This window comes from Tursiops truncatus, chromosome 21 (assembly GCF_011762595.2).
Source record: "Tursiops truncatus isolate mTurTru1 chromosome 21, mTurTru1.mat.Y, whole genome shotgun sequence".
Lineage (NCBI taxonomy): Eukaryota > Metazoa > Chordata > Mammalia > Artiodactyla > Delphinidae > Tursiops > Tursiops truncatus.
In genome coordinates this window covers 23,506,650-23,532,437 of record NC_047054.1, presented here as the reverse complement: position 1 = coordinate 23,532,437, position 25,788 = coordinate 23,506,650, and the positions used below count along the sequence as shown (strand labels likewise).

The following is a 25,788-nucleotide window of genomic DNA, read 5'->3' as shown; positions in this document are numbered from 1 at the left end:
AAGGATATAATCCTTGCTTTTAAGGAATTACGTATTTGGGAAGACAGAAACACAGCTATAATACATGTAATAAATTCTACAGAAGAGGAATAAAGGAGCATTAAATAAAGGGCAACACACAGAGGAGCCAACTTAAACTGACTCCTTAAGACAGATGGGAAAGAGAAAGGGCGTGGCTAGAACAAAGAGCCTTTATACCAGCCTTGGAGTTTGGACTTGGCATTACAGTGCGTGGATGCACCATTACAGGAGTCTAAGCAGGGAAATGAAATGACCAGATATATTTTAAAAACTCACCTACACTGGTTTCATTGTTTTACCTTTAAAAATACTGATCCACCTGGAATGTTGTAAATGTTACACTTCAGTGCAAGACAAAATGAAATAAATCTCAAACATTAGTTAACATTAGTACATACAATGTTTACTATCAAAAAGAACTTTAAAGCCTTAAAAGAGCTTTGACACGCCTTCAAAGTTGAATTTCTAGAATTACAGCAGAAAAAACATTCCGGCCGATAAGACTTTAAAGAGCTTGGCTGAACTGTGAAATGTTCAATGTGGCAAAACAGACGGAAGAGGCAGAAACTGATAAATGGCATCAGCTAGCAAAAATACGAATGAGCGAGCACCTTACTGTATATATTTCTATCTCGTCCTCATTTGGTACACTGTAAGATGGCACACTCCAAAAATTACTATATGCAGAGAGCAGCCCTTTTCTAATCCTTTATGTCCATATAGATCCATGGAGACCAACATTAAAGTGTTTACTGCCTTGAGTGCAATCAAGGTATGGCATGATTTTAATGTGAATCCTTTATTGTCCTGTAAGGTCATGGTATAACTGATTTCATGGAGAACAGGTGGTTCTCATTTCTTAACTAGTTGCTCTGTTCTTTCTCTTCCACGTTGAGTACAGTATCCACAGTTATTCCTACGTCCTGCAGTGACCAGCCTCTCTCCACTTCCAGAGCCCTTCTGGGAAAGGAAGTGGAAAGGCTGTATAGGGATGTGTGGTACCCAATTTTCATCATCCAGTCAAACAAGACCTAAAAGATAAAAAGCTTAGTTATCAAATACTGTACAAAATTGTGTCCCTCTAGATCACCATAATATTTTACGATTCTTTCATTGTTAAACCATGCCCCTAGGAGTCATGAAACAGAACTTTCATACCTTTCAAAGGAACTTTCAAGAGTTTAAAGGAAAAGAGCATGCCATGAATTTTGAGATGTGAATGACCTTTAATACCTGTTGTTTCAGAGAAGGCCTAGGGACTACTGGCACCTACAGACAGCAGAAGCATTTAACAATTAGGAAAGCCCCAACCAAACAGGAATGGAAAGATTATCCAATAAAAAGGTTAAGAACAAAAGGTTAGCATTTGGGAAAAAAGTCATTTAGATTATAATCTAAGCCAACAGTCCACATGGAAATCACCCAGGAACTGTCACAACAGACATGTCCACGTCCCAGAGACTCTGCCTTTTGATAACCCAATATTCAATGGGCCATCCCTATAAACGTATCACATTTCCTTTCATGAAGATTCCCTTAGTAATTGTCCAAATTTCCACTTATTATTGCCTAAAAATAATGCCTGCTAAAGGATGGTTTGTTGCTTTAGGAAGAAAGCTGAATGACAGAATGTTCTCAGAGGATGGTGGTGTATCAATTATAGATAATCCCTGACTTCTACCACCATCCATGTACCTACTGATATTCCATGTAATAAATGTGTATTATGTCATAGAGTGTCATAATTTTCCAATACATGAATATGCCTTCTTTTAACCAATCCTTCCATAAACACTTATACCTTTGACCATTTGTCTTATTTCCAAAGAATAAGTTCTCATAAATGGAATTACTGGGCCAAAAGATGTATTTTAAAATATATACTGATAAATTATCCCACAGGAAGAGTGGTCTGACTTACATTCACATGAACATTTAATAAGAATCCCTGTTTTCTGCACACACTGCCCCAAACTGGGTACTATTCTTTTTGATCTTTGACAACTTGATAGGTAGAAAACGGTATCCGTTTTAATCTGCATTTTTCTGATTCTAAGTGAGGCCTAACATTCCACTGAGGTATTTTTTTTTTTTTTGGCTGTGTTTGGTCTTTGTTGCCGCGTGCGGGCTTTCTCTAGTTGTGGTGAGCAGGGGCTACTCTTCGTTGCGATGCGTGGGCTTCTCGTTGCAGTAGCTTCTCTTGTTGCGGAGCACGGGCTCTAGCATGCAAGCTTCAGTAGTTGTGGCACGTGGGCTCAGTAGTTGTGGCACACGGGCTTAGTTGCTCCGCAGCATGTGGGATCTTCCCAGACCAGGGCTCAAACCTGTGTCCCCTGCATTGGCAGGTGGATTCTTAACCACTGCGCCACCAGGGAAGCCCACTAAGGTATTTCTTTTCTTTGATTTGTATAAGCTCCTTATAGAAAAAAATAACTTTTCCAAATTTTTAACTTGATGAACTTTATAGAATTTAAAAATTTTTATGTAGTCAAATCTGTCAGTATTTTCTATTATGGTTTATAGTATTCTTGACATAGAAGGTTAAATGCAACAGTAAGGATAGAAAATTAGTTAAATAATAACAGAAATTTTTAACACACACATAATATGTTCAAATGCACTTAAAAGTAGAAATACACCCAAATATTAGTAATTGGCTTTGGTGCCAGACTGCAGATTAAAATTTCTTTCTACTTTTCTATATTTTTCAAATTATTGCTAGTGAACACAGTATTGTTTTCAAAAGAAAAAAAGAAGTCTGTTAGAACAAAAAGAAAGAAGCTTTAAAGAATGACCTGAAAACTACATACAAGCAATGGGGTTTACGTTAATAATCCATCAGGGATAATAAGAACAAAGTTAATACCACCTGCTTCCAAAAGCTTTGAAAGCATCTTACCCACCAAGCTGTGAAAATGTAATTAAAACAAAAAACAAATAAAAAAAAAGAACTGAAAAAAATCTGAATGCAAAAATCACATTCAAGAAGGCTCAGCATACCTAATTCTCCAAATTTCTTCCACGTAGAGTACATATAAATCCCATTTACCAGGACTTCCCTGGTGGCCCTGTGGTTAAGAATCTACCTGCCAATGCAGGAGACACAGGTTCGAGCCCTGGTCCGGGAAGATCCCACATGCTGCAGAGCAACTAAGCCCATGTGCCACAACTACCGAGCCTGCACTCTAGAGCCCACGAGCCACAACTACTGAGCCCATGCACCACAACTACTGAAGCCTGTGCGCTCTAGGGCCCATGCTCCACAACAAGAGAAGCCACCGCAATGAGAAGCCCGTGCACCGCAACAAAGAGTAGCCCCTGCTCGCCGCAAGTAGAGAAAGCCCGCACACAGCAACGAAGACCCAACACAGCCAAAAAATAAATTTAAAAAGAAAAAAAAATCCCATTTATCCTCACCTGATGGGAGTACAGACAATTGAAAACACCTCCTCCCTGCATGGGAATAAACTATTGCCAAATTCAACACAAATGTGTCTCCAGGGCTTCCCTGGTGGTGCGGTGGTTGAGAATCTGCCTGCTAATGCAGGGGACACGGGTTCGAGCCCTGGTCTGGGAGGATCCCACATGCCGTGGAGCAACTAGGCCCGTGAGCCACAACTACTGAGCCTGCGCATCTGGAGCCTGTGCTCTGCAACAAGAGAGGCCGCGACAGTCAGAGGCCCACGCACTGCGATGAAGAGTGGCCCCCGCTTGCCACAACTAGAGAAAGCCCTCACACAGAAACGAAGACCCAACACAGCAAAAATAAATAAATAAATTACTAAACTCCTACCCCCAACATCTTCTTTAAAAAAAAAAAAAAATTTCTCCAAATATGATTCTCCTCACCTGTGAACTGCAAGACTTAAAAAACCTTCTCCTCAGGACACGCCCACTTGGACATCGAAGAGCAACAGTCACGACCTGAGGAATAAAAATGTTCAAATGAGAATTTCAACCACTGCTCTTTGCAATTCCAAAACCACTACTCCTACGAAACACCTGTACACAGTTCTAAGAGCTCACATGGAGTTCTGTAGGAATTTAGCTCTGAGAGTTGTACATAAAAATTAAGGTCCAGATAAAATTCACCCTAAACACAGAAATAATTCTTCTAAACCTGAAAAACATCTTCCCACTGATTGAGGAGACTAGTGACAGAGCCTTCCAGAGAGGACACCGAGACGCAAGGCTTCTGTCTGCCAGACAACATCAAGACTGCAGCTGGGCTCTGAAAGTGACCTACCAAACCAAGAAGATCCAGGGCCACCTCAGAGTCTGCAGACAAGACAAACACTAGACTGGAAGGAAACAAAAAGCTACCCTTTTCACTCCAACACTGTAGGCTGTGCTCCATGCCTACAACATGTGCGCAAATGAGAGACAAGCCTGGAGCCGGTCCTGGTTGCTGGGGCTGCAGGAGACCCTCCTCCTGGGAGCAGCTTTGTCCATTTTACATGTTGAGTTTCCCCACCATCTTTCCTCTGATAAAAGAGTTAAACAGCTAAAAAGAGCTTGCAACGTGCTAGTATATTAAAGGACACTCTAAGAAGAAAAGAGTGAGAGGGACCAAGAGAGTATCACACTAAGTGGAGTGAGAAAGACAAATACCATACGATATCACTTGTATGTGGAATCTAAATATGATACAAATGAACTTACGAAACAGAAACAGACTCACAGACATAGAAAACAAACTTTATGGTTACCAAAAGGGAAAGCAGGTACGGGGAGGGATAAATTAGGAGTTTGGGATTAGCAGATACAAACTACTCTATATAAAAGAGATAAACAACAAGGTCCTACTGTATAGCACAGGGAACTCTATTCAATATCCTGTGATAGGGCTTCCCTGGTGGCGCAGTGGTTAAGAATCTGCCTGCCAATGCAGGGGACATGGGTTCGATCCCTGGTCCAGGAAGATCCCACATGCCGCAGAGCAGCTGGGCCCGTGTGCCACAGCTGCTGAGCCTGCGCTCTAGAGCCTGCAAGCCACAACTGCTGAAACTCACACGCCTGGAGCCCATGCTATGCAACAAGAGAAGCTGCTGCAATGAGAAGCCTGTGTACCGCAGCAAAGAGTAACCCCCGCTTGCTGCAAAGAGAGAAAGCCCACGCCCAGCAACAAAGACCCAACTCAGCCAAAAATAAATAAATAAAGCCAGAAAAAAAAAATCCTGTGATAAACCATACGGAAAATATGAAAAAGAATACGTGTATATATGTATAACCGACTGACTTTCCTGTACACCAGAAACTAACACAACACTGTAAATCAGCTATACTTCAACTTAAAAACAGGAAAAGATGACGATTTAGTTATTAATTCTGATGTTCGTTATTTACCGTTAGGAAACCCTTTACTATGGTCAACATTATCCCAACTGTCTGGGAGTTCTGCTGGCAGCACGGTTTGCAGAAATGGTGGTTTTATAGCAGCACCCACCACCCTTCAGGAAAGCCATGTTAGAAAATATTTCTATTCAAGTAGGTAAGGTGTTTGACTCATACCCAAATCAGTGCAATCTTTAGCTCTGTCACTACTTCTACTAAAGAAAATTTTATAATAAAACAAAGAAATCACAAACTAACAATCACTGATTAAAAGCCAATTATGCTTATTTTTATAAAACTTAACTTTTACAGAGAGGTTTTGTTCAAACTTTAATGCTCTGATAGGATACTTAAAGCCAAATGCTTTAAGAAAAACTAAGGTTAAAATACAGTGAGTCAGGACTTCCCTGGTGGCACAGTGGTTGAGAGTCTGCCTGCCGATGCAGGGGACACAGGTTCGTGCCCCGGTCCGGGAGGATCCCACGTGCTGTGGAGCGGCTGGGCCCGTGAGCCATGGCCACTGAGCCTGCGCATCCGGAGCCTGTGCTCCGCAACGGGAGAGGCCACAGCAGTGAGAGGCCCACATACCACAAAAAAACAAAAAAAAATTTTTAAAAATTAAAAGAAAAATACAGTGAGTTAACATTTTCTATTATGACTAAATACTTAAGAGAAATGAACAATCGTTGTTTGAAACCCAGCTACTGTTCTGTCATTACAATTACTGTGAAAGGTGGGTGTATAATTTCTCCTAAGATTACTGACAGTCTAGTGGACTGGCCTATGAATGGGTAAAAGGCCTGGGACACAGTGTAAATTGGAAAGTAAATCACTGTCCCAAACACAGATTATTAAATGAAATCTAAATGAAAAGTAGCAGCAATAATTAAAATGTAGTTCCCTTTAGAATGAAATAAGATAGCATACAATAATGAAAATAGTTGCTATGGTATTATGGTAACAATATGATGATTTACAAAACTATTTTCAAATTATCTTAAATTCTACACTTATTGTCTTTTCAATTTAAAAGTAGAAGAGTAACATATGGTAACTATTCTATTGTGAATTCTAGATTACCGTGAGTTAATTCTCCCTCTCATTTAAAAAAATCTTACTGTATTATTTTAGAACTCTATGGATAGTTGTAATACGAAATACATAACAGGCACTTAAAAAAATCAGGGTATAATGCTTAAGAATTGCATTATGTTTCAGATTCCCCACTCCCTTATCAGAAATTCATGTTAGCCATTAGTTCCCTCATCTATTAGTCTGCTCCTAAGTCCAAGCAGGCTTCCACTATAACAGGAATTTTCTCATATGGCTCATTATTATAGAGCCACAGCTACTACACATACAGAAACACACACACACACACACACACACACACACACACACACAGTGAAAACTTCATTCTGTTCTGATAACCTTTAAAATGAATGTTAGTCCCTTCCCGAGCAACAAAGGATTATAAAGATGTCCCTCACAGCCACTATGGAGAACATTATGGAGGTTCCTTAAAAAACTAAAAATAGTGCCCGCTTCAGCAGCACATACACTAAAATTGGAACACTACAGAGAAGAGAAGCATGGCCCCTGCGCAAGGATGACATGCAAATGCATGAAGCGTTCCATATTTTAAAAAAAACTAAAAATAGAATTACCATATGACCCAGCATCCCACTACTGGGCATACACCCACAGAAAACTGTAATTCAAAAAGACACATGCACCCCAATGTTCATTGCAGCACTATTTACAATAGCCAGGTCATGGAAGCAACCTAAATGCCCATAGACAGATGAATGGATAAAGAAGATGTGGTACATATATACAATGGAATATTACTTAGCCATAAAAAGGAAAGAAATTGGGTCACTTGCGGGAACATGGATGCACCTAGAGACTGTCATACGGAGTGAAGTAAGTCAGAAAGAGAAAAATAAATATCGTATAATATCACTTATGTGTGAAATCTAGAAAAATGGTACAGGTGAATTGATTTGCAAGGCAGAAATAGAGACACAGAGAACAAACGTATGGACACCAAGGGGGGAAAGTGGCAGAGGGGTGGGGATGGTGGTGTGATGAATTGGGAGATTGGGATTGACATGTATACACTGATGTGTATAAAATAGGTAACTAATAAGAACCTACTGTATACAAAAATAAAATTCATATATTAAAAAAAAAAGATGTCTCTCAATGGCCTATACGGGAAAAGAATCTAAAAAAGAGTAGATATATGTATAACTGATTCACTTTGCTGTACACCTGAAACTAACACAACATTGTAAATCAACTATACTCCAATAGAAATTAAAAAAAAAAAAAAGGCCCTCTATGCTGTGGGTGACACCACACATTTAATGGGCCTAACTAATAAGGAAATAGAGAATTTCCTGAAAATTATAACCTCCAGTATTCCTAAAAGTGAAATTATTCTTTTACATATGGACTCATGAAATAGTTGTGTAGCTTGAGGATTAAAATATATTAGTTATGATGGGACAAGCTTTTTTTTTTTTTTTTTTGCGGTACTTGGGCCTCTCACTGCTGTGGCCTCTCCCATTGTGGAGCACAGGCTCCGGACGCGCAGGCTCAGCGGCTATGGTTCACGGGCCCAGCCGCTCCACGGCATGTGGGATCCTCCCGGACCGGGGCACGAACCCACGTCCCCTGCATCGGCAGGCGGACCCTCAACCACTGCGCCACCAGGGAAGCCCCACGGCAAGCTTTGTGTATGATGATATATCATGATTATGATACCAGAGCAAAGTTGCAAAGTTGGCCAAATACAAAATGGTACTTTGCAGAAAGCCAGAAACAATATGACTACACAACTTACAAACATCCTAAAATCTTGGGTAACTGTGGCAAAGCACTCATTGCCTACTCCAAGTGTGCCTTTTTAACTTTGAAAACACTTCTTTAGGGTGATAGGGTAAAGGATGGGTTAGAAAGGCACACTCCCCAAACTAGAATGCTTTCTTTTTCTTGTTTTTAACTTTGATGATGATGATGACACTCCACACTTAAGGTCTACTTTCACTATTAGGAAACAGTCAATCACAAGGGAGGGGAAAAGCCAGGCAGATGTCCAGAGGGACCAGGCTAACTGCCCAGAAACAGGTCATTAGATCAAGAGTAGGATAACAAGGTCAATGAGAACAGGAGCGTTATTGAAAGAGGGACTGCGACACTGAGAGTCATGCAAGGAGGTAAAACTAATGGCTGGTGAATGGTTAGCGGGAATTAGGAATTTATGCTTTGAATTCTTAGAAATCTATGAGCAGTAGCAACTGCACAGGTGGAAAATGCCTTGCCCAATGATGATTCTAATAGAATCAAAATCTTCCAATACTTATTTGCTTTTCTTGATTAGTGTAGAATACACTGTAAAAGTATCAACCAGTATCAACTATATATTAGCAGCACTCTTCATAAAGCTTCATTACATAATATAAAGTTGCTTGTACCTCATTAATACTATATATATACAGTGCATTTAACTATATATATACTATATATACGGTGCATACGTTTAACATGTGATTTTCAGGTAACAACTATTTACCTTAATTTTGTTGACTTTATTAACCAAGAAAAGAGCAAAGAGGACCAAAAATCAGAGCAGAGCCAGAGGAAGAGCAAACAGGAGCAGGGAGAAGAAAACAGGGATAGTACTGCTCCTAGCGAAAATAAAGGCAAAGTTCTGGCACAGCCAGAGGGCCAGGGCTCTCCCAGCAGGGACCTCGGAGACTCCTGCCTGTGGCTTCAGCTTCAAGTGAGGAGAAGGGATGAGATCTCAGTTAGGTTCATTCCAGCTCTAAAATTCCATTACTCTGACATACACTTTACTAAGTGTAGCACAAAATGTCATCTACCCAGTATGGGAAAAGGGTAGAAAAGAAACAAAGTGGAATAACTATGAATAACTCTTATAAAGAGGAGAGCAACATCAAATGCCTCTGGGTGGAGGTCTCCTGAGGTCTCCTAAAAGGGCACAGACCTGAGATTCTGAAGAACACTGTCCTTCTACCTATAATCACAAAAAGGTACAATTTCAAAGGATTCACTGACAACCTGAATGTCTGTCATCACCTTTGGTGACAGACTGCTGTCCTGCAGGAGTAACATCACGTGCTTTAAAGCCCCAGTAACTTCTTAAAAGGTGTTCCCTGTCAACCTGAGCTGTACTTAATCACTCCTGTATTGTAAGTGTTTATTATGGATACCAACCCAGAGCTTAAGGAGAGGTGAGGGTGCAGGAGACTCAGGACAAACATGTCATGGGTATGGATTTGATGGGTGTAACAGGGAGGAATTAGACGTTTGGTTTTTCCTTAAATTGAGTTTCTCCCGGGGACTGTGATTCTCCTGAGGATTGATCGCACACTTCATTGTCTCTATTTCTGTATGACTTTCAGATTTTCCTCAGACATCCAAAATACTAAACTTAAACGTTGCAAATGCGTTGACAAAAAAGAGACCCTCCTATGGCTTTCATGGCTGTCTCAAAAATGGTTTTCAGGGAGTGTAACAGCTGCTGAGCCTCAGGAAATGGAAAACCATCCAGCTCTCCTTTGCCTAAGCCACTTCGTGGTTTTAAAGACACGTGTTCCCGTACATTGGAGACTGTCTGAAACTGAGCTGGGCAACCGCAGGAAGGCAGCATAGATTATGACAAAGTTGGGCAGAGGGCAGCTCAATGCAGCGGGGGGGGGGGGGGGGGGGGGGGGGCTCAGTCCAACCCCACTGTGCAAACACCAAACCAGCCTTCAATTCTAACACCTACAAAGTAGCTGCTTTCTTCATTTTCTCTTTAAGGGGAAAACTACAATTTGAAGTCATCTGCCTATTTTGATTCTGTTTTAATAGGTAACTCATTTGCTGACCTAAAGTTTTGGAAAAGCCCGAGTATCCTATCTCTGCCTGATGAAGTGGGAGGGCTTTGAAACACAAGCTCGGCAGACAGCAGGCTTCCAAAATAGGACTCGCGATGAGGAGTTTGATATTACCCCATATCAAAACAAGGTCTAATCATAGTGCAGTCACATAAGCACTGTGCTGTCTCTCCTCTCTAAACCCAAATTTATTCATTTATTTTTTGGCCACACCTCACGGCCTGTGGGAACTTAGTTCCCCCATCAGGGATCAAACCCAGGCCCCAGCAGTGAAAGTGCCGAGTCCTAACCACTGGACCACCAGGGAATTCCCATCTAAACCCAAATTTTGATAAAATGTACTTACTTGATATTAAAGAAAATAGAAAATATATTTAATTTTCAAAGAGAAAAAAAATAAGCTTACTTCTTCAGCTATTTCAGGAGGTTCCTCAGGTAAATCAAGAACCTAAAGAAAAATAAGTATTTAGTAACAGGAATGTAAACAGTCTGAAGAAGAAAAAAATAATCTCAACATGAAGAGTTCCTTTCGATACAGTGTTTGGACATATCTATCCTTAATGAAATATTTTCTTTTAATATATATTTATAAAACATTTACAGTGAGAACGAGACTCACTTAATAAACATTTTTGGATAAGCAACTTTGTGCTAACAGTAGATCATAAAAGCAGGATTTGAGACGATAGCTACCATCTATACACATTTAAAGAACTCCGTGTTTATGATGTTCCAAGACATCATACAAAAATGTACTACTTACAGAAACAGAGGGTAAATATTAATTAAGTTCAATAAGACCCCCAAATTATTTTGGTTCATACATATACACAGTAAGATGAGTGCATATTTATTTTTCTTCACCAGCATCTTCTAGGGGACTGGATAACCACCATTCACTTTGGTTGCTTTCATGATTTACTCATGATTCCCTATTTCTGTTAATCTATTAAAAAAACAGATGTACGGACCATTTTCTCTCATTAAAACACTTGTTATGAACAATTTCACCTCCCCTCCGGGATGCTTTTTATTTTTTAATACCATAGATTCCATGTTTTATAACATTTTGTCTAACAAACATTAACTGCATTTATTAAATAAACCATTTGTTTTTCTTTGGTATAAAAAGCATATGTGACAGTCAACCGAAGGTTACCATCAGCATGAGATAATCTGTGCTATTAACAAAAAGCAAAGAATCTTGAAATTCTAATTAGTCCTATGGACTAAATGTTAGACATAGTTCAATGATCTGATTCTTACTCTCAAGCTCCATGAAGGGACCAGGAAACCTCAGACTGAAAAGCAATATGTTAGAAACTACTTTTAGGGACTGGATAGCCTACTAGCTTTCCCTAAGACTCAATAAAAACAGACTTATTTCAACCTCAACCAGCTCCAAATCATAGTCAACTTAGGGATTAAAGATTTGAAAGAAAAAAAGGACTGATAAACCTGGGCATCATTCCAAAGTGAACAGTTGCTAACTCATTCCCTAGAAGGGCCGCTGAGAACAGTGATACACTCATGTTAATAATACGAGCCGCTCACTAAATATGACGTCATTGTGTCTTACCTACCCAGAGGAATATTTCCCTTCGTAAACATAATATTTTTCATTTCTATATAATTTAATTACTTCCTCAAAAAGAACTATTTTCTAAATTTATCACCATTTATCTTCCTAGATTCCTTCTAAAGTTTGGCTCAGAACATTAATATTAAACAGGAAAAGTGATGCTTAATGAAGCTGAAGCTTAATGAATCCAGATGGAGACACCATCTGGATTAAAAGCCAGTCCTAATCTTCCCTCAGTATAACACTTTCACCCACAGAACAATACTCTTACTGCACGCGGATACAGCTCAGTGAGCAGGCATTAAGTAATGAACCTCCTTCTGCGTGGGCTGTTCAGCGGGTGGTGAAACTTTGGTTACAGGCTTAGGCAAGTTCCGTCTCTTTGCTGCTTCTCTGTTTGATGTTTCAGAAGATGTCTGACTCTCACTTTCAAGCACCAAATCTTTATCACCCTGGTCAAAAACAAGACAAGTTCTAAAGAGATGTTCTCTATCGACTTTATTCTATTCACAATGGTTATTCTTTTACCCTGATGGCATTTCAGTAAAAACAATATAATTAAGTCATTATTAGACCCAGAAATTTAAAGCATTATCTCCTTAGACCAAAAAAACATGGAACTTAACTAACGTCTCATAGAAACCACCCTGATCCAGCTCTGGGGCTCCCTCTGATAGTACAAGGCTGAGAGGGACCATTCCATTTTAATTGACCCCTAAGTTTTTCAGTAAGAAGAAAGAAGAAAACCTGAATATCCTTTCCTCCCTGCAGTAAAGGAAGCAAAGCAGTGCAAGAGACTGTGTCTTTAAAAGGCTGTGAAAATAGAACATGTGTGTAAAAACACAGGTCTATGCACGTGACCAGGCAATACTTCCATAGCTGCGTGTGGCCCTAGTATCTTGTTATATATAAATATCTTTTAGCTCTCAAATTCAAACTTTGATCTTCCATTTGAATTAATCACTTTAGGAGGGATAGGATTTTATTCCAGAAATCTTAAAGATTACTTTTTATTATCTATTAAAACCTTTTCCTTAGCAAGATAATTCACTTAAATGTCAAAGTCTCAAATATATACTTATTAGTTCAATAATGCCTTTCTTCTATATGTACTGACCTTTGAAAAGTTCTCTTTATCAAACTAAAAATGGGCACCATTTTGGTGGGCTGTTTACCCCATTCCTTTATCCTAAGAGAATTTGTTGGAAGGAGCATGGGGCATGGGAGTCAAAGAGATATTGATTCTAGGGCTTCCCTGGTGGCGCAGTGGTTGAGAGTCTGCCTGCCGGTGCAGGGGACACGGGTTCATGCCCCAGTCCAGGAAGATCCCACATGCCGCGGAGCGGCTGGGCCCGTGAGCCACGGCCGCTGAGCCTGCACGTCCGGAGCCTGTGCTCCGCAACGGGAGAGACCACAGCAGTGAGAGGCCCGCGTACCGCAAAAAAAAAAAAAAAAAAAAAAAAAAAATTGAGATATTGATCCTGAACAATTAACTGGCCAAACTTAAGCCGCCTCACTGCAAAACTAGGGGCTGGATCAGCAATGGGTACACTTTCCTTCCTAGAGTCTCAGGTCATAACACCAACAGTCTGCTCGCTCCCTGACTTTCTTTTGTCTCCATTAATTAGGTTAAAATATATACTAGTAGTACCATGGAGACATAGCCTAAAAGCAAGGGGCAGAATGACTAATTCACACCGTGACCGTTTCAGAAAGAAACGTGGCAGGCTAAGGTCAGGCTGTCAATGTCTAACATACAAAACTAACAAGACAAATGCAACTCAGAAGTGAAGTCACTACATAGACTAGTTGCATTTTATGTTGCCGTCTTTCACATTAATTTTATTACCCACGCTTGATTGTTTTATGACATATTTACCATTATGAAATGAACACAAACACTCTGCTTCACTGTCAGAATCCTGTTTACCTCTACTGGATCATTTTCTTTACAAAATGGTGAAAGGTGCAGTATAAACAGAAAGCAAAAGAAAACAAAACAAAAAAACCAAAAATGTCTTTGGGACAGAAAGGATCTTACACAAAAAGTCTGCGGCCAGTTCTAAAACCGAATTCCTTTATGAATAGCCTTTTTTTCTCTGTAAGAAAACTTAACATTGTAAATATCCATTAGCAAATGACAAAATTCATACTCAATGCCAAAGGAAAAAAGAGTCAAAGGTCAATTTGGCTTTAAAAAAACAAAGCTAAACATGATGAATATTACGAGAGCTTATAATACCTTAGAGATCGGAATTCCCTCAAATGAAAGATGTGATTTGGTCAACCGTTTTCTCAAAGACTGCCTTCTGTTAGAGCTTTTCGAGAATCTAAGTTATATACTCTTTAGACATCAAAAACCACTTAAACACTTGTGACATACTAATATGCTAAATAAAAACTGATATACAATCATTATAAATAAAGACTCCTAAAAAATAGACTGGACTAATCATTTGTAATTTTTTAAAAATCAATACATGCTAAAGAAAACATAAGCAGTAGCAGAATTCAAAATATAATATTTTCTAACCCCAAGTTTATGACCATGGCTTAACTTCCAGGTTTCACCCGTCATACGATAAAAGCGTTCTTCCAGCTTTTTCAATTTCATTTCCTGGTGTGGTTTTAGAACATTCTCTATGTATCTGCTGGCCTGTTCCAAAAAACATAAATTAGGTGGTGTTACTATACATTAACATTCCTAAGATCTTATTTACATTGTCTATAATGTTGTAAATAAGAACCAAGTAAGAAACGGTGTTTTCACACTAATTCAATTTTGCCAAAAAAGCAACATCCTCCACTTCTGCATCACTCTCTAAAAATCTGCATTCATGTTTAATGCAAATAAAAACAAATGTTCTACACTTCTGCTTGTATGGCAGTGTACCTATATATCCTTCAACGTGTTTTCAATGCAACAAAAAATTTACGAGGGGCTGGAATACAAAGATGTAGAGGACAAGGCCTTTGACTTCCAGGAACTTAAACCCAAAGCTGTTTGCTCACGGCATGATGCCTAAGGCATGAACTGGTTTGGAAGAGCATTAATTAAATGTTGCTCGATCATGGTAAAGTAAAAAATATTTTTAGACTCAAAAGACATGGAGATTCTGGTTTTAAGATGACAGAGTGAAATTATTTCTGCCTCCCCTGCCTCTTGAAAAATCACCCCAAAACAACCAAGGGAACAAGAAACAGAAACCCTAATTCCATCACCAATGAAAAACAGAGAAACACTATAACCCCCAAACCACTATATGTAAGGACAGATAGAGGAATGATAACTGATCTGAGTGAGAAAACTGCAACCTAGGTGCTTGCAAAGGATGACAGCAACAGGAAGCCAGCCGTGCACGCCACAGACTGGAACAGCTCAGGAAGAGAGACACCAGGTTCCCTGGCGGGGACACAGGGTGAGGGGCAGAGCTAATATTGGGGGTGTCGGAGGAAACCGTGCATCAGCCAAGTGTTACCAACCTGAGTTCTGGGACTCTAATCAACAGAGTTGGTAAGAAGCCAGGTGAGAAATTCAGGCGACGTTTTACTGGGACTCCTGCTGCAGCACCTGGGAGCGGGAACAAGCAGCAGGTTCCCTTGCTCACTCCCTGGGGCAGGGGGGTGAGCTGGTCCCTTAAATAGGGTGAGGCGAGGCCTGGAGGGGCGCTTAGGTGGCCTGCCCACCCCCATGGTGGTGCTGTGTGCAGGGGTCACGAGCAGTACCCTGCTTCTGCTCCTGGCACCTCAGGAGACGCAGTTGGATTTTGGCCTTTTTGTATCTTATTGTTCATAATTTGTCCCATTGCACAGGCATGCTGTTATGTTTAGTCCCTTATAGTTTCTTTGTATTCTGTTGCTTTGTCCAGGGACAAGAACTGCAGTAAAGGGTCCCAGGTCCCAGCCTGTCTCACAATGAGTTTGTACTGAACCAAGGATTAGGACTATTCCAATTCCTTGCATCTGAGTTTCTTAAAGAAAACGGGGGAAAATTATAAAAGAGTTATTGGACCCCCAGACCCACTACTCTACCACACATCCAGGCATGAAGGTTTATTCTCTGGGAATATGAACCAGAAAGGCTGCTGAGTCACAGATCCAGGCCTAGTGGAGGGCAGGAATGCAAACTAAAACAGAAAGAGCACATGAAAATGCACCCACTGGAAGGTGACACTCCCCAGCCCTTCCCAACTTGACTCAGATTGCTGGCAGCCAGGCCTTAAGAGCCTCCCCCGCCCCCCCCCCCCCCCCCCCCCCCCCCCCCCCCCCCCCCCCCCCCCCGCCCAACCTGGGAGAATGGAGATGCATTGTCTAGAGGAGGTGAATTGCAAAAGAGAAACCCAGAGATACTGACAAAGCTAACTTACTCCTCAGTAACCCTACAGTTAAATTGGTGTCTACCCTATATCAGCAGACAACCCATCAAGCTTTGCTCCCATACACAGAAATTCCAATTCGCTTGATCTTCCTTTTTCTTTGAAGTAAAACACAAAGCTTGATGAAATTTTACAAATACTTACACCAACAGTTAGCTTTTAGTGTACGATTCTTAAACTGAAAGGACGGAGCCAAGAATTACCAGATGATTAAGGAAAGCCTCCGACGCGAAAAATGGAGACTAGAACTAACAAACAGAAAAAGGGAACCTGAAAAACCACACTGGAATTTTGAGGATAATGGTGCAATACTTCAGAATTCTAATGATTTTCAACCTGTAATTCTATACCAAATCAAACTATCAATCATGTGTCTGAGGAGAAATATCACGTTTTTAGAATCCAAAGACTCAAAAGTGTTATGCATCACCAGGCACATGTCTGCCCAGGCTGGGCACTTCACCATGTACATAGATACACTGTGAGATACTGATTTATTAGTTTCCCTTTGTCCAAAGAGAGAAGACAGAGGGTTAAAGGTTTTAGACTTTTGCCAAACAGAAGAATCCCAACTTTTTTTTCGAACCCTCAGGAATTACAGATGCCAATTAGTATATAATTGGCATATAGATGGAATTATAGTTAACTAATCCATCTCACATGCAAATCTTTAAAAATGAATAGTAACTTCCACAGGAAATAACATTAAACATTAGAAGCTCAAATATTTACAAGAGAACTTCTTAACAAAAGATCTCGCAAGGACACTTTCCTTGCTACTGAATTCAGATCAGGGTAGTTACAAATGTATTAAACAGTAACTACTCCCACCCCCTAACAAATATATAGGCTTTTACTCTTGGGATCTTTTTTCAGCCTTCACTTGTTTACTTAAAAAAGGAATAATTTGCTCACCAGAAAAACAAGTGGTAGATGTCAAAATTTTAATGCCTTTGTACCTAGGCCTTTGTAAAGGGTTTATGTTTTTAATATTTAGGTAAAAGTCCACAATGAGTCTCCTCTTTTACAAAGGTCAATCATCAATCTGGCAACTGCCCAAATGCTACCTGTTAGATAATCATCCATGGTAAATGCAATTCCTAGCTAGCAAAACCAAACTTGGATGGGATGTAGCAAAAGCGGTGCTCAGAGGTAAAGTTACAGCTGTAAATATCTAATTAAAGAAGAAGAAAAGATATCAAATCATTAACTTTACACCTTAAAAATCTTGAAAAAGAACAAATTAAACCCAAAGCTAGCACACAGCAGCAAATAATAAGGAAGAGATAAACAGAGAATAGAATAGAAAAACAACAGAACCAATGAAACCAAAAATTGTTTCTTTAAAACGATCAACAAATTCCAGAAAACTTTAACTGGACTAAGAGAAGACAACTAAAATCAGAAATGAATGTGGGGAAATTACTATCAACATTACAGCAATAAAAAGGATTATAAAGATGTACAATTGTATGCCATCAAATTAGATAACCAAGATGAAATGGACAAATTCTGAGAAACACACAATTACCTAAACTAACTGACTCAACATGAAATAAGAACTCTCAACAGACCTAACATAAGACTGTGTCAGTAGTTAAAACCTCCCAACAGGGGCTTCCCTGGTGGCGCAGTGGTTGAGAATCCACCTGCCGATGCAGGGGACATGAGTTCGTGTCCCGGTCTGGGAAGATCCCACATGCCGCGGAACAGCTGAACCCGTGAGCCATGGCCGCTGAGCCTGCGTGTCCGGAACCTCTGCTCCACAACGGGAGAGGCCACAGCAGTGAGAGGCCCGTGTACCACAAAAAAAAAAAAAAAAAAAAACCTCCCAGCAAAGAAAAGTCCAGCACCAGATGGTTTCACCACTAAATTCTATAAAACCTTTAAAGAAGAATTAGCACCAATCCTTCTCAAACTCTTCCAAAAAACAGACGAGGTGAGAACAGTTCCTAACTCATTCCGTGAGCTCAACATTATCCTGATACCAAAGCAAGGCAAAGACACTACAAGTAAATTAAAGACCAATATCCCTTATGAATACAGATGCAAAAATCCTAAACAAAATACTAGCAAACTGATCCAACAGCTTATTGAAAGGAGTATATACCAATGCCAAGTGTAATTTATCTCAAAAATGCAAGATACTTCAACATAATAAAATCAATTAATGTAATACATATTAATAACACAAAAGGGGGGAAAAAACCACATGATCACCTGAATTGATGAACAAAAAGCATCTGACAAAATTCAACACTCTTTCATGATGAAACTATTTAGAAACAAGGAATAGAAGGGAACTTGCTCAACATAACAAGCATCTAGGAAAAAATCCATAGTTAACATCATACTCAATAGTGAAAGATTAAAAGTTTTCTAAGATCAGGAATAAGACAAGGATGCCTACTTTCATCACTCCTATTCAACACTGTTTAAAGTTTTAGCCAGAGTGATAAGGCAAGAAAAAGAAATAAATGACATTGCTTTTGGAAATGACGAAGTAAAACTATCCCTATTCTCAAATGATACGATCTTATACATTAAAAATCCCAAAGAATCCACACACAAAAACCACTAGCGCTAATAAAAAAATAAGTAAAATTGCTGCACACAAGATCAACACACAAAAATCATTTGTGTTTCTATACACTAGTAATGAAAAATCAAAAAAGAAAATTAAGAAAACAATTGCATTTATAATAGCAACAAAAGGAATAAAATACTTAGGAATAAATTTAGCCAAGAAGGTGAAAGCTATGTACACTGAAAACTACAAAACATTGTTGGAAGAAATTAAAGACAGAAATAAATGGAAAGATATTGCATGGTTATGGATTGCAAGAATTAAGATGTCAATACTCCTCGCAGCAAAGAAGACTTAATATCATTAAAATGTCAGTACTACCCCAAAAAATCTCCAGATTTAAATGCAATCCTTCTCAAAATCCCAAAGCCCTTTTTTGCAGAAATGGAAAGGCCAATCCTCAAATTCATATGGAATTGCAAGGGGCCTCAACAGCCAAAACAATACTGAAAAAGAAAAACAAAGTGGGATGACTCACACTTCCCGATTTCAAAACTTACTAAAAAACTACAGTAATTAAAATAGTATGGTACTGGCACAAGGATAGATATATATAGATAAAGCAATGGAATAGAAGTGAGGGCCCAGAAATAAACCCATATATCTATGGCCAACTGATTTTCAACAAGGGTGCCAACACTACTCAATGGGGAAAGAATAGTTTCTTTAACAAATGCTGTTGGGACAACTAGATATCCACATGAAAAAGAATGAAATTGGATTCTCATCTCACACCATACACAAAAGCTAACTCAAAGTAGGTTAATAACCTAAATATAAAAACTAAAACTATACACTCTTGGAAGAAAATATAGGGGTAAATTTTCATGACTTTGGATTTGGCAATGGATTCTTAGATATGACACCAAAAGCGTGAGCAACAACAAAAATAATAGATAACTAGACTTCATCAAAACTAAAAACATTTTTGTGCATCAAAGGACAATAACAAAAAAGTGAAAAGCAATCCACAGAATGGGAGATAATACTCACAAATCAGATATCTGATAAGAGTTTAGTATCCAGAATATATAAAGAACTCCTATAATTCAATAACAGAAAGACAAACAACCCAATTTAAAAACAGGCAAAGAACTTAAACAGACATTTCTCCAGAGAAGATATACAAATGTCCAACAAGCACTTGAAAAGGATTTCAACATCATTAGTCAATAGGGAAATGCAAATCAAAACCACAATGTGATACCACTTCGTATACATTATGATGAGTACTGGGGGGGGTGAGGGGTGGAAATAATAAATGTTGGTGAGGATGCAGAGAAACTGGGACACTCAGAAACTGCTGGTGGGCATACAAAATGGTATAGCCACTGTGGAAAATAGTTTAGCAATTCCTCAGAAAGTTAAAATATAGAATTACCATATGACCTAGCAATCCCATTTCTATGTATATACCCCAAAGAATTGAAAACAGGTATTCAAATACTTGCACAAAAATATTCACAGCAGCACGACTCACAGTAGCCAAAAGGTGAAAACAACCTAAATGTCTATCAGTGAATAGATAAACAAATTCTGATCTGTCCATACAATGGAATATGACTCAGCCATAAAAAGGAAAGAAGTACTGATATATGCTATATGGATGAACCCCAGAACACATTATGCAAGTGAAAGAAGCCAGACACAAAAGGTCACATGTTATATGATTCCACTTGTATGAAATATTCAGAATAGATACATCCATACAAACAGAAAGCAGATTGTTGGTTGCCAGAGGATGGAAGGAGTGGAGAATGGGGAAATAAATGTTCAGTGGGTATGGGGTTTTCTCCTGCAGTGAAGAAAATGTTTTGGAACTAGACAGGGGTAGTGGTTGCACAACATTGTGAATATTCTAACTGCCACTGAATTATACACTTTAAGATGGTCATGTCATGAGAATTTGACCTCAATAATAAAAAAATCTGAACACAAACACATAAAGCAACAGACCTAAATTTAAAATGCCCCAGACATTTTTGTATTCTCTTTATATACTCTCTGAAACGTATGCTTTACCTTTTCACCCTGTGCCTCTTGCTGTTTTTTCCTCACAAGTTTTTGCCTTTTCTCATTCTTCTCTTCTTCTTCTAAGACATCAAAACATATAAGTACTTTTTAATTCCCAAGTATCAGTACGTTGAATGTTATTTTCTCTGAAAATCTTCTGTAGATCTTCACATTTTGGGAGAGAAAAGCCTTCAAAAAACAGACTGTATTTTTCAAATAATGAAAACGAGATACACACTGACAGTTGAAACAAGGAAATCCGCAAGAAATTTCTTTCTGTAAGAAAAGGTCTATTCTGAAAACAAAAATTCTCTGACATGTATTATGTGTTACAGTTTTGGTGAGGAGCCTTCAAGAATAACGATGGGGCTTCGCTGGTGGCACAGTGGTTAAGAATCCACCTGCCAATCCAGGGAACACGGGTTCATGCCCTGGTCCAGGAAGATCCCACATGCCACGGAGCAACTAAGCCCATGCGCCAGAACTACTGAGCCTGCGCTCTAGAGCCCGCGAGCCACAACTACTGAGCCCGTGCCACAGCTACCAAAGCCCGAGCGTCTAGAGCCTGGGCTCCACAACAAGAGAAGCCACTGCAATGAGAAGCCCATGTACCGCAACAAAGAGTAGCCCTGCTCACCGCAACTAGAGAAAGCCCGCGTGCAGCAACGAAGACCCAATGCAGCCATAAATAAATAAATAAAATTTAAATAAATAAATAAACAGTAAAACAGAACATAATGCACCAAATTCACTATTGGCAAGCTTCTTTCTAATAGGATATAAGAATGTATACATTAGTTTCAGGATTCATCTGTTCTGAGGTGAACTACAATATTGTTTTTTGTTTTGTTTTTTAAATAAATTTATTTACTTATTTATTTTTGGCTGTGTTGGGTCTTCGTTGCTGCATGCAGGCTTTCTCTAGTTGCAGTGAGTGGGGGCTACTCTTTGTTGCGGTGCATGGGCTCTAGGCACGCGGGCTCAGTAGTTGTGGCACACAGGCTTAGTTGCTCCATGGCATGTGGGATCTTCCCGGACCAGGGCTCGAACCCGTGTCCTTTGCATTGGCAGGCGGATTCTTAACCAATGCGCCACCAGGGAAGTCACTACAATATTGTTTTAAAAGGCTTCTAACACAAACTTTTACTTACCACAAAACAAAACAAAAATAAGAACAAGCATGGTTTCCTAAAATTAAGAGCACTTAACTATACATACGATATAAGTGAGTAAATAAAAACTGCCAGAATGGAATGAAAAATAAATTATCTTTAACTCTTAATCTTAACGATAGTTACCATTTGTAGAACAGTTTACAAGCTGTACGTACCAAACAGCAGTTAAGCTGCACAAACACACAGACAATTTAAAATTAGCAAATGTGCAGAAATACTATAGTTTCAAATGTATATACAAGAAAAAAGTATAATTTCTCATAAAAATATTGGGATTTATAGCCTATCCAAAGTTGTAACTAAAGTTGTAATGATTACTCTACCTTGAAATTACACAGCACAAATGAATGGTAAAATGATTCTTATTGTGCAAAGTTCTAGAATAAATAAAGGAAAGAAATTTCGGTAGAAAAGTATAAAAGGGTAGCATAAACAATAAACTTACCTTTCAGATAAACTTGGGAAGATTTAAACGAGTTAACCCATGAGGTAGTCACAGAAATAATTAATGTAAGGAGAGTAAGCAGTAAGAAAATCCGGCCACACAGCAAAATTAGATCTTTGATTCCTTATAAAGGTTAAAGAAAAATACAATTAAAATTCAAAACATTTTTCTTGATACTAGGTATTAACACATTAGAAGATGATTTGTACTGGAAAAGTACAGTAAAAGTTAAGGTATGCAACTGTCTTAAAATTTTTCATATAGTCTCCTTTGGGTGCCAAAATTCATAATGACTGTCATTACCAGAGCAAGTTTTCAGAAAATGATTCCAGAACATCTTATGTCTCAGGAATATAAGTAGAATTCGAGTGATTGGCTACATTATAAATATATGACTATCAATAATGCATAAATTCTGGTTTCCCTTCTTCCCAGAGAAGGGAAGAAAATTATCCACATAATTGGGAATTAAATTGTGATGGTATCATCTTATCAAATTCTACTTCTATTTAAAAATAGTCATTCTCACTGAAACAGCAAATTCTTATTTCTGACAGTTAAATTATGCAACTCTGTACTTCTCTATTTCTCAATATTTATTCTATCATATGTAAATAAAATTACTAGATACATGTTTGCCTAGAAAAAAAGTAAAAAATTTGGTTTTGTATTACCTTAAGAACCAAGATGAAAATTAATCAGCAGAAATGTAACAAGTACCTACTTTGTGTAATACAACTTGCCAAATGGTGAGGGAGTGTAGATATAAAGTAGGATAAAAAATGGTTTCTACCCTCCAGGAATTTTTAGTTTTGTTTTATAATTCTCAAAAGTTACCAGACAGACGTACAGAGGAACCATCTTACCAACGTGATGGGGGCTGGCAGTTAGCCAATTAATTGAAAATTAAAGAAGGAATTATATATACAGACTTAATTTTTAACTGAAAACATATATATATATATACATAATCCTTTTTTTAAAAAAAAGTAGTTTAAAGTTGTTTAGCGAAGTTTTTTTTTTTTTCTTTTGCATTACAGCCCTTCCAACCTTTGCCAGCATTACTACTGATTCAGGTATTGCTCAATATGACACAAGATTAAATCTCAGGTAACTGTGGTCATTTCAAAAGTAATTTGACACCTAGAGTATTGGTATTTAGAGAAACGGTTGTGTTATAGGATTTATGTTCCATATATTGCTTTTTGTTCTAGCAAGCAAGCAATTTCAAATGTCATATGTGAATACAAAAGAACTAGATTAACGTGTGCACCTCTCAATTAAAAATTTTTAAAAGTAAGTTGAGGTGTTTTGTTTTGCTTTGTTTACACCTATTCTCAAGAGCCCATATGCAGGGCACTTCAAAGGATAACAAACGTGAGGAACCAGCATTAAAGTATTTAGCTTAAGTACAAGTAAAAATGTATCAGCAATGAAGGCTTTTACAGAGTAGAAAAAGACAGGAATCATTTTTCAATGCATGTCCAAAAATATAGCCCAGGTGAATGAACACTCCTCTTCCCTTTTAATTCAATAGGAGGAGGAGGAGGGGAGAAGGGAGAGGAGGGGAGGAGGGGAGGAGAGGGAGGAGGGGGGGGAGGGGGGAGGAGGGGGAGGGGGGGAGGAGGGGGAGGAGGGGGAGGAGGGGAGGAGGGGAGGAGGGGAGGAGGGGGAGGAGGGGAGGAGGGGGAGGAGGGGAGGAGGGGAGGAGGGGAGGAGGGGGAGGAGGGGAGGAGGGGGAGGAGGGGTCTCTGCTCTCAGGAAGTACGTTCCTCTGTGGTCAGAGCTGATCATGTGAACAGATCTCCTTCTGCAACCCTGAGTAAACACCTTCTCATTGACTAGTGACTCAAATATTAGTGCAAAGTAGAAGATTCTAGATGAGCAGAGTAAGGGTGAATTCTTTAAGGTAAGGGAGCAGGTAAATTCTGGAATAAGTGTGAGTTTAACATTTCTGTATATCATTTGGATAAAGGTCTTGTTAGATTCCAATACTGCTTGAGACTTCTGGAGAATCTCTGTAGATTTTTTGAAAAGCATTTTAATTTCTTATTTCAAGCAACATTCTGGGTACCTGACTTCTTGGGGGGTAGGGAGAAAGAGAGGAAATATACAAAGCTCGGTTTCATCACAGTCTCTAATTTTAGGACTGAGTTTAAAGAGGGAAACAGACATGTAAACTGATCAATAATATGTCCAAAAATGAACTGATTCTCCACTGGTCCACCAGTTTCCTTTCAGTTTTTCCTTTATCACTGGCACCACCAACGACTTGCGGTTGTTCAACCCCACATGTAGGAGCCATCCTTGAATCTCCTTTCCCTCACCCGAATCATTAATCCATCAACAAATCCTAGTTGGCTAATATCCCAAATCTGTGCACATTTCACCTCCTCTGTTATCCTAGTCAGGCCAACCATCAAACAATCATCACGACTTCCCTACTTCAGAAGCCTAAGATGCCTTGCAGCTTCCTTACAAAACATTCTGCACACAGAACCCAGTGACCTGTTTTAAAACCTTAGGTAAGTCCCTTAACCTCCCTGTATCTCAGTTTCCTCAACTGTAAAAAAGGGATTATAATAGTACCCACCCTCTGATTGTAAAGCGGATTAGATGAGGTAATGAATAAACACTTAGACTTTGGTTTACAGTACGTGCTAAATGAATGTTTCTACCTTGAGCCAATCTCCCTCTTAAGTCAGTCTCCTTGATCCAGCCTCAATTTTCTTCCTCCTTTTCCTCCAACGCATCACAATTCCTTTGTCTGGAATGTTTTCTCCCGGCTTTTCAAAGTGGTGGTTCCTATCATCATTTAAATCTCTGCTTAAATTCCTCAGTAGGCCTACATCACATCAACCTGTTTATTTCCTCTTGAGCATTCAACACAATTTGAAAGCCGTGTATATGCTTGTTCATGTGCTTTCTGCCTCAGTCCCCTTTCACGCAAAACCTCACCAGATCTGGAGAGATTTTTTGCGCCAAGGGGAGTCGGCCTCCCCAAGGTGAGTCGGCTTCACCAAGGCGGCGGAAGTCTCGCTCCCCCCAAGGACCCGCGCCGGAAAACGGAGGCAGGCGCGGTGCAGCCTGGGAATCGTAGTCAAAGCTGCCTAGAGGGGACGCGGCTGGGAAACGGAAATTCTACGCAACGTTCACAGGACCGTCACCTGGGTATGAGCACCAAGAGGGAAAAGCCAACACTTACCCAGATCTGGGATCCCACGCTGGAGCTCCAAACACAAGAGCGGGAGAGCAGCAAGGAGGAAAACGCCAACAACGCCACGAGAAGCCATAGTGGAGGGCGCACCGCTTCCGGGCGGAAGGCCCGCCCCTTCCGGTTTCTCC

At 39.4% G+C, this 25,788-nt stretch overlaps 1 protein-coding gene and 1 non-coding gene across 3 annotated transcripts; one reads left to right on the top strand and one right to left on the bottom strand.

The window, feature by feature from the left end:
* Positions 1–402: 402 nt before the first annotated feature.
* On the bottom strand, positions 403–25,788 carry UBXN8 (UBX domain protein 8). 2 transcript variants are annotated; one of them, XM_019921395.3, is made up of 8 exons: positions 25,649–25,788; positions 22,444–22,566; positions 20,833–20,903; positions 14,381–14,503; positions 12,162–12,299; positions 10,672–10,713; positions 3,871–3,945; positions 403–1,052 (listed from the first exon to the last, which is right to left on the bottom strand). In XM_019921395.3, exons 1-8 carry the CDS (start codon positions 25,734–25,736, stop codon positions 885–887), a joined length of 828 nt encoding a protein of 275 aa, XP_019776954.1. In that variant the 5' UTR covers positions 25,737–25,788; the 3' UTR covers positions 403–884. The 2 variants fall into 2 exon arrangements, with proteins under 2 accessions (XP_019776954.1, XP_019776955.1); XM_019921396.3 differs by lacking the exon at positions 3,871–3,945.
* On the top strand, positions 6,893–6,999 carry LOC117310073 (U6 spliceosomal RNA). Its single transcript, XR_004524331.1, has one exon. It is a non-coding gene; the product is annotated as a U6 spliceosomal RNA (small nuclear RNA).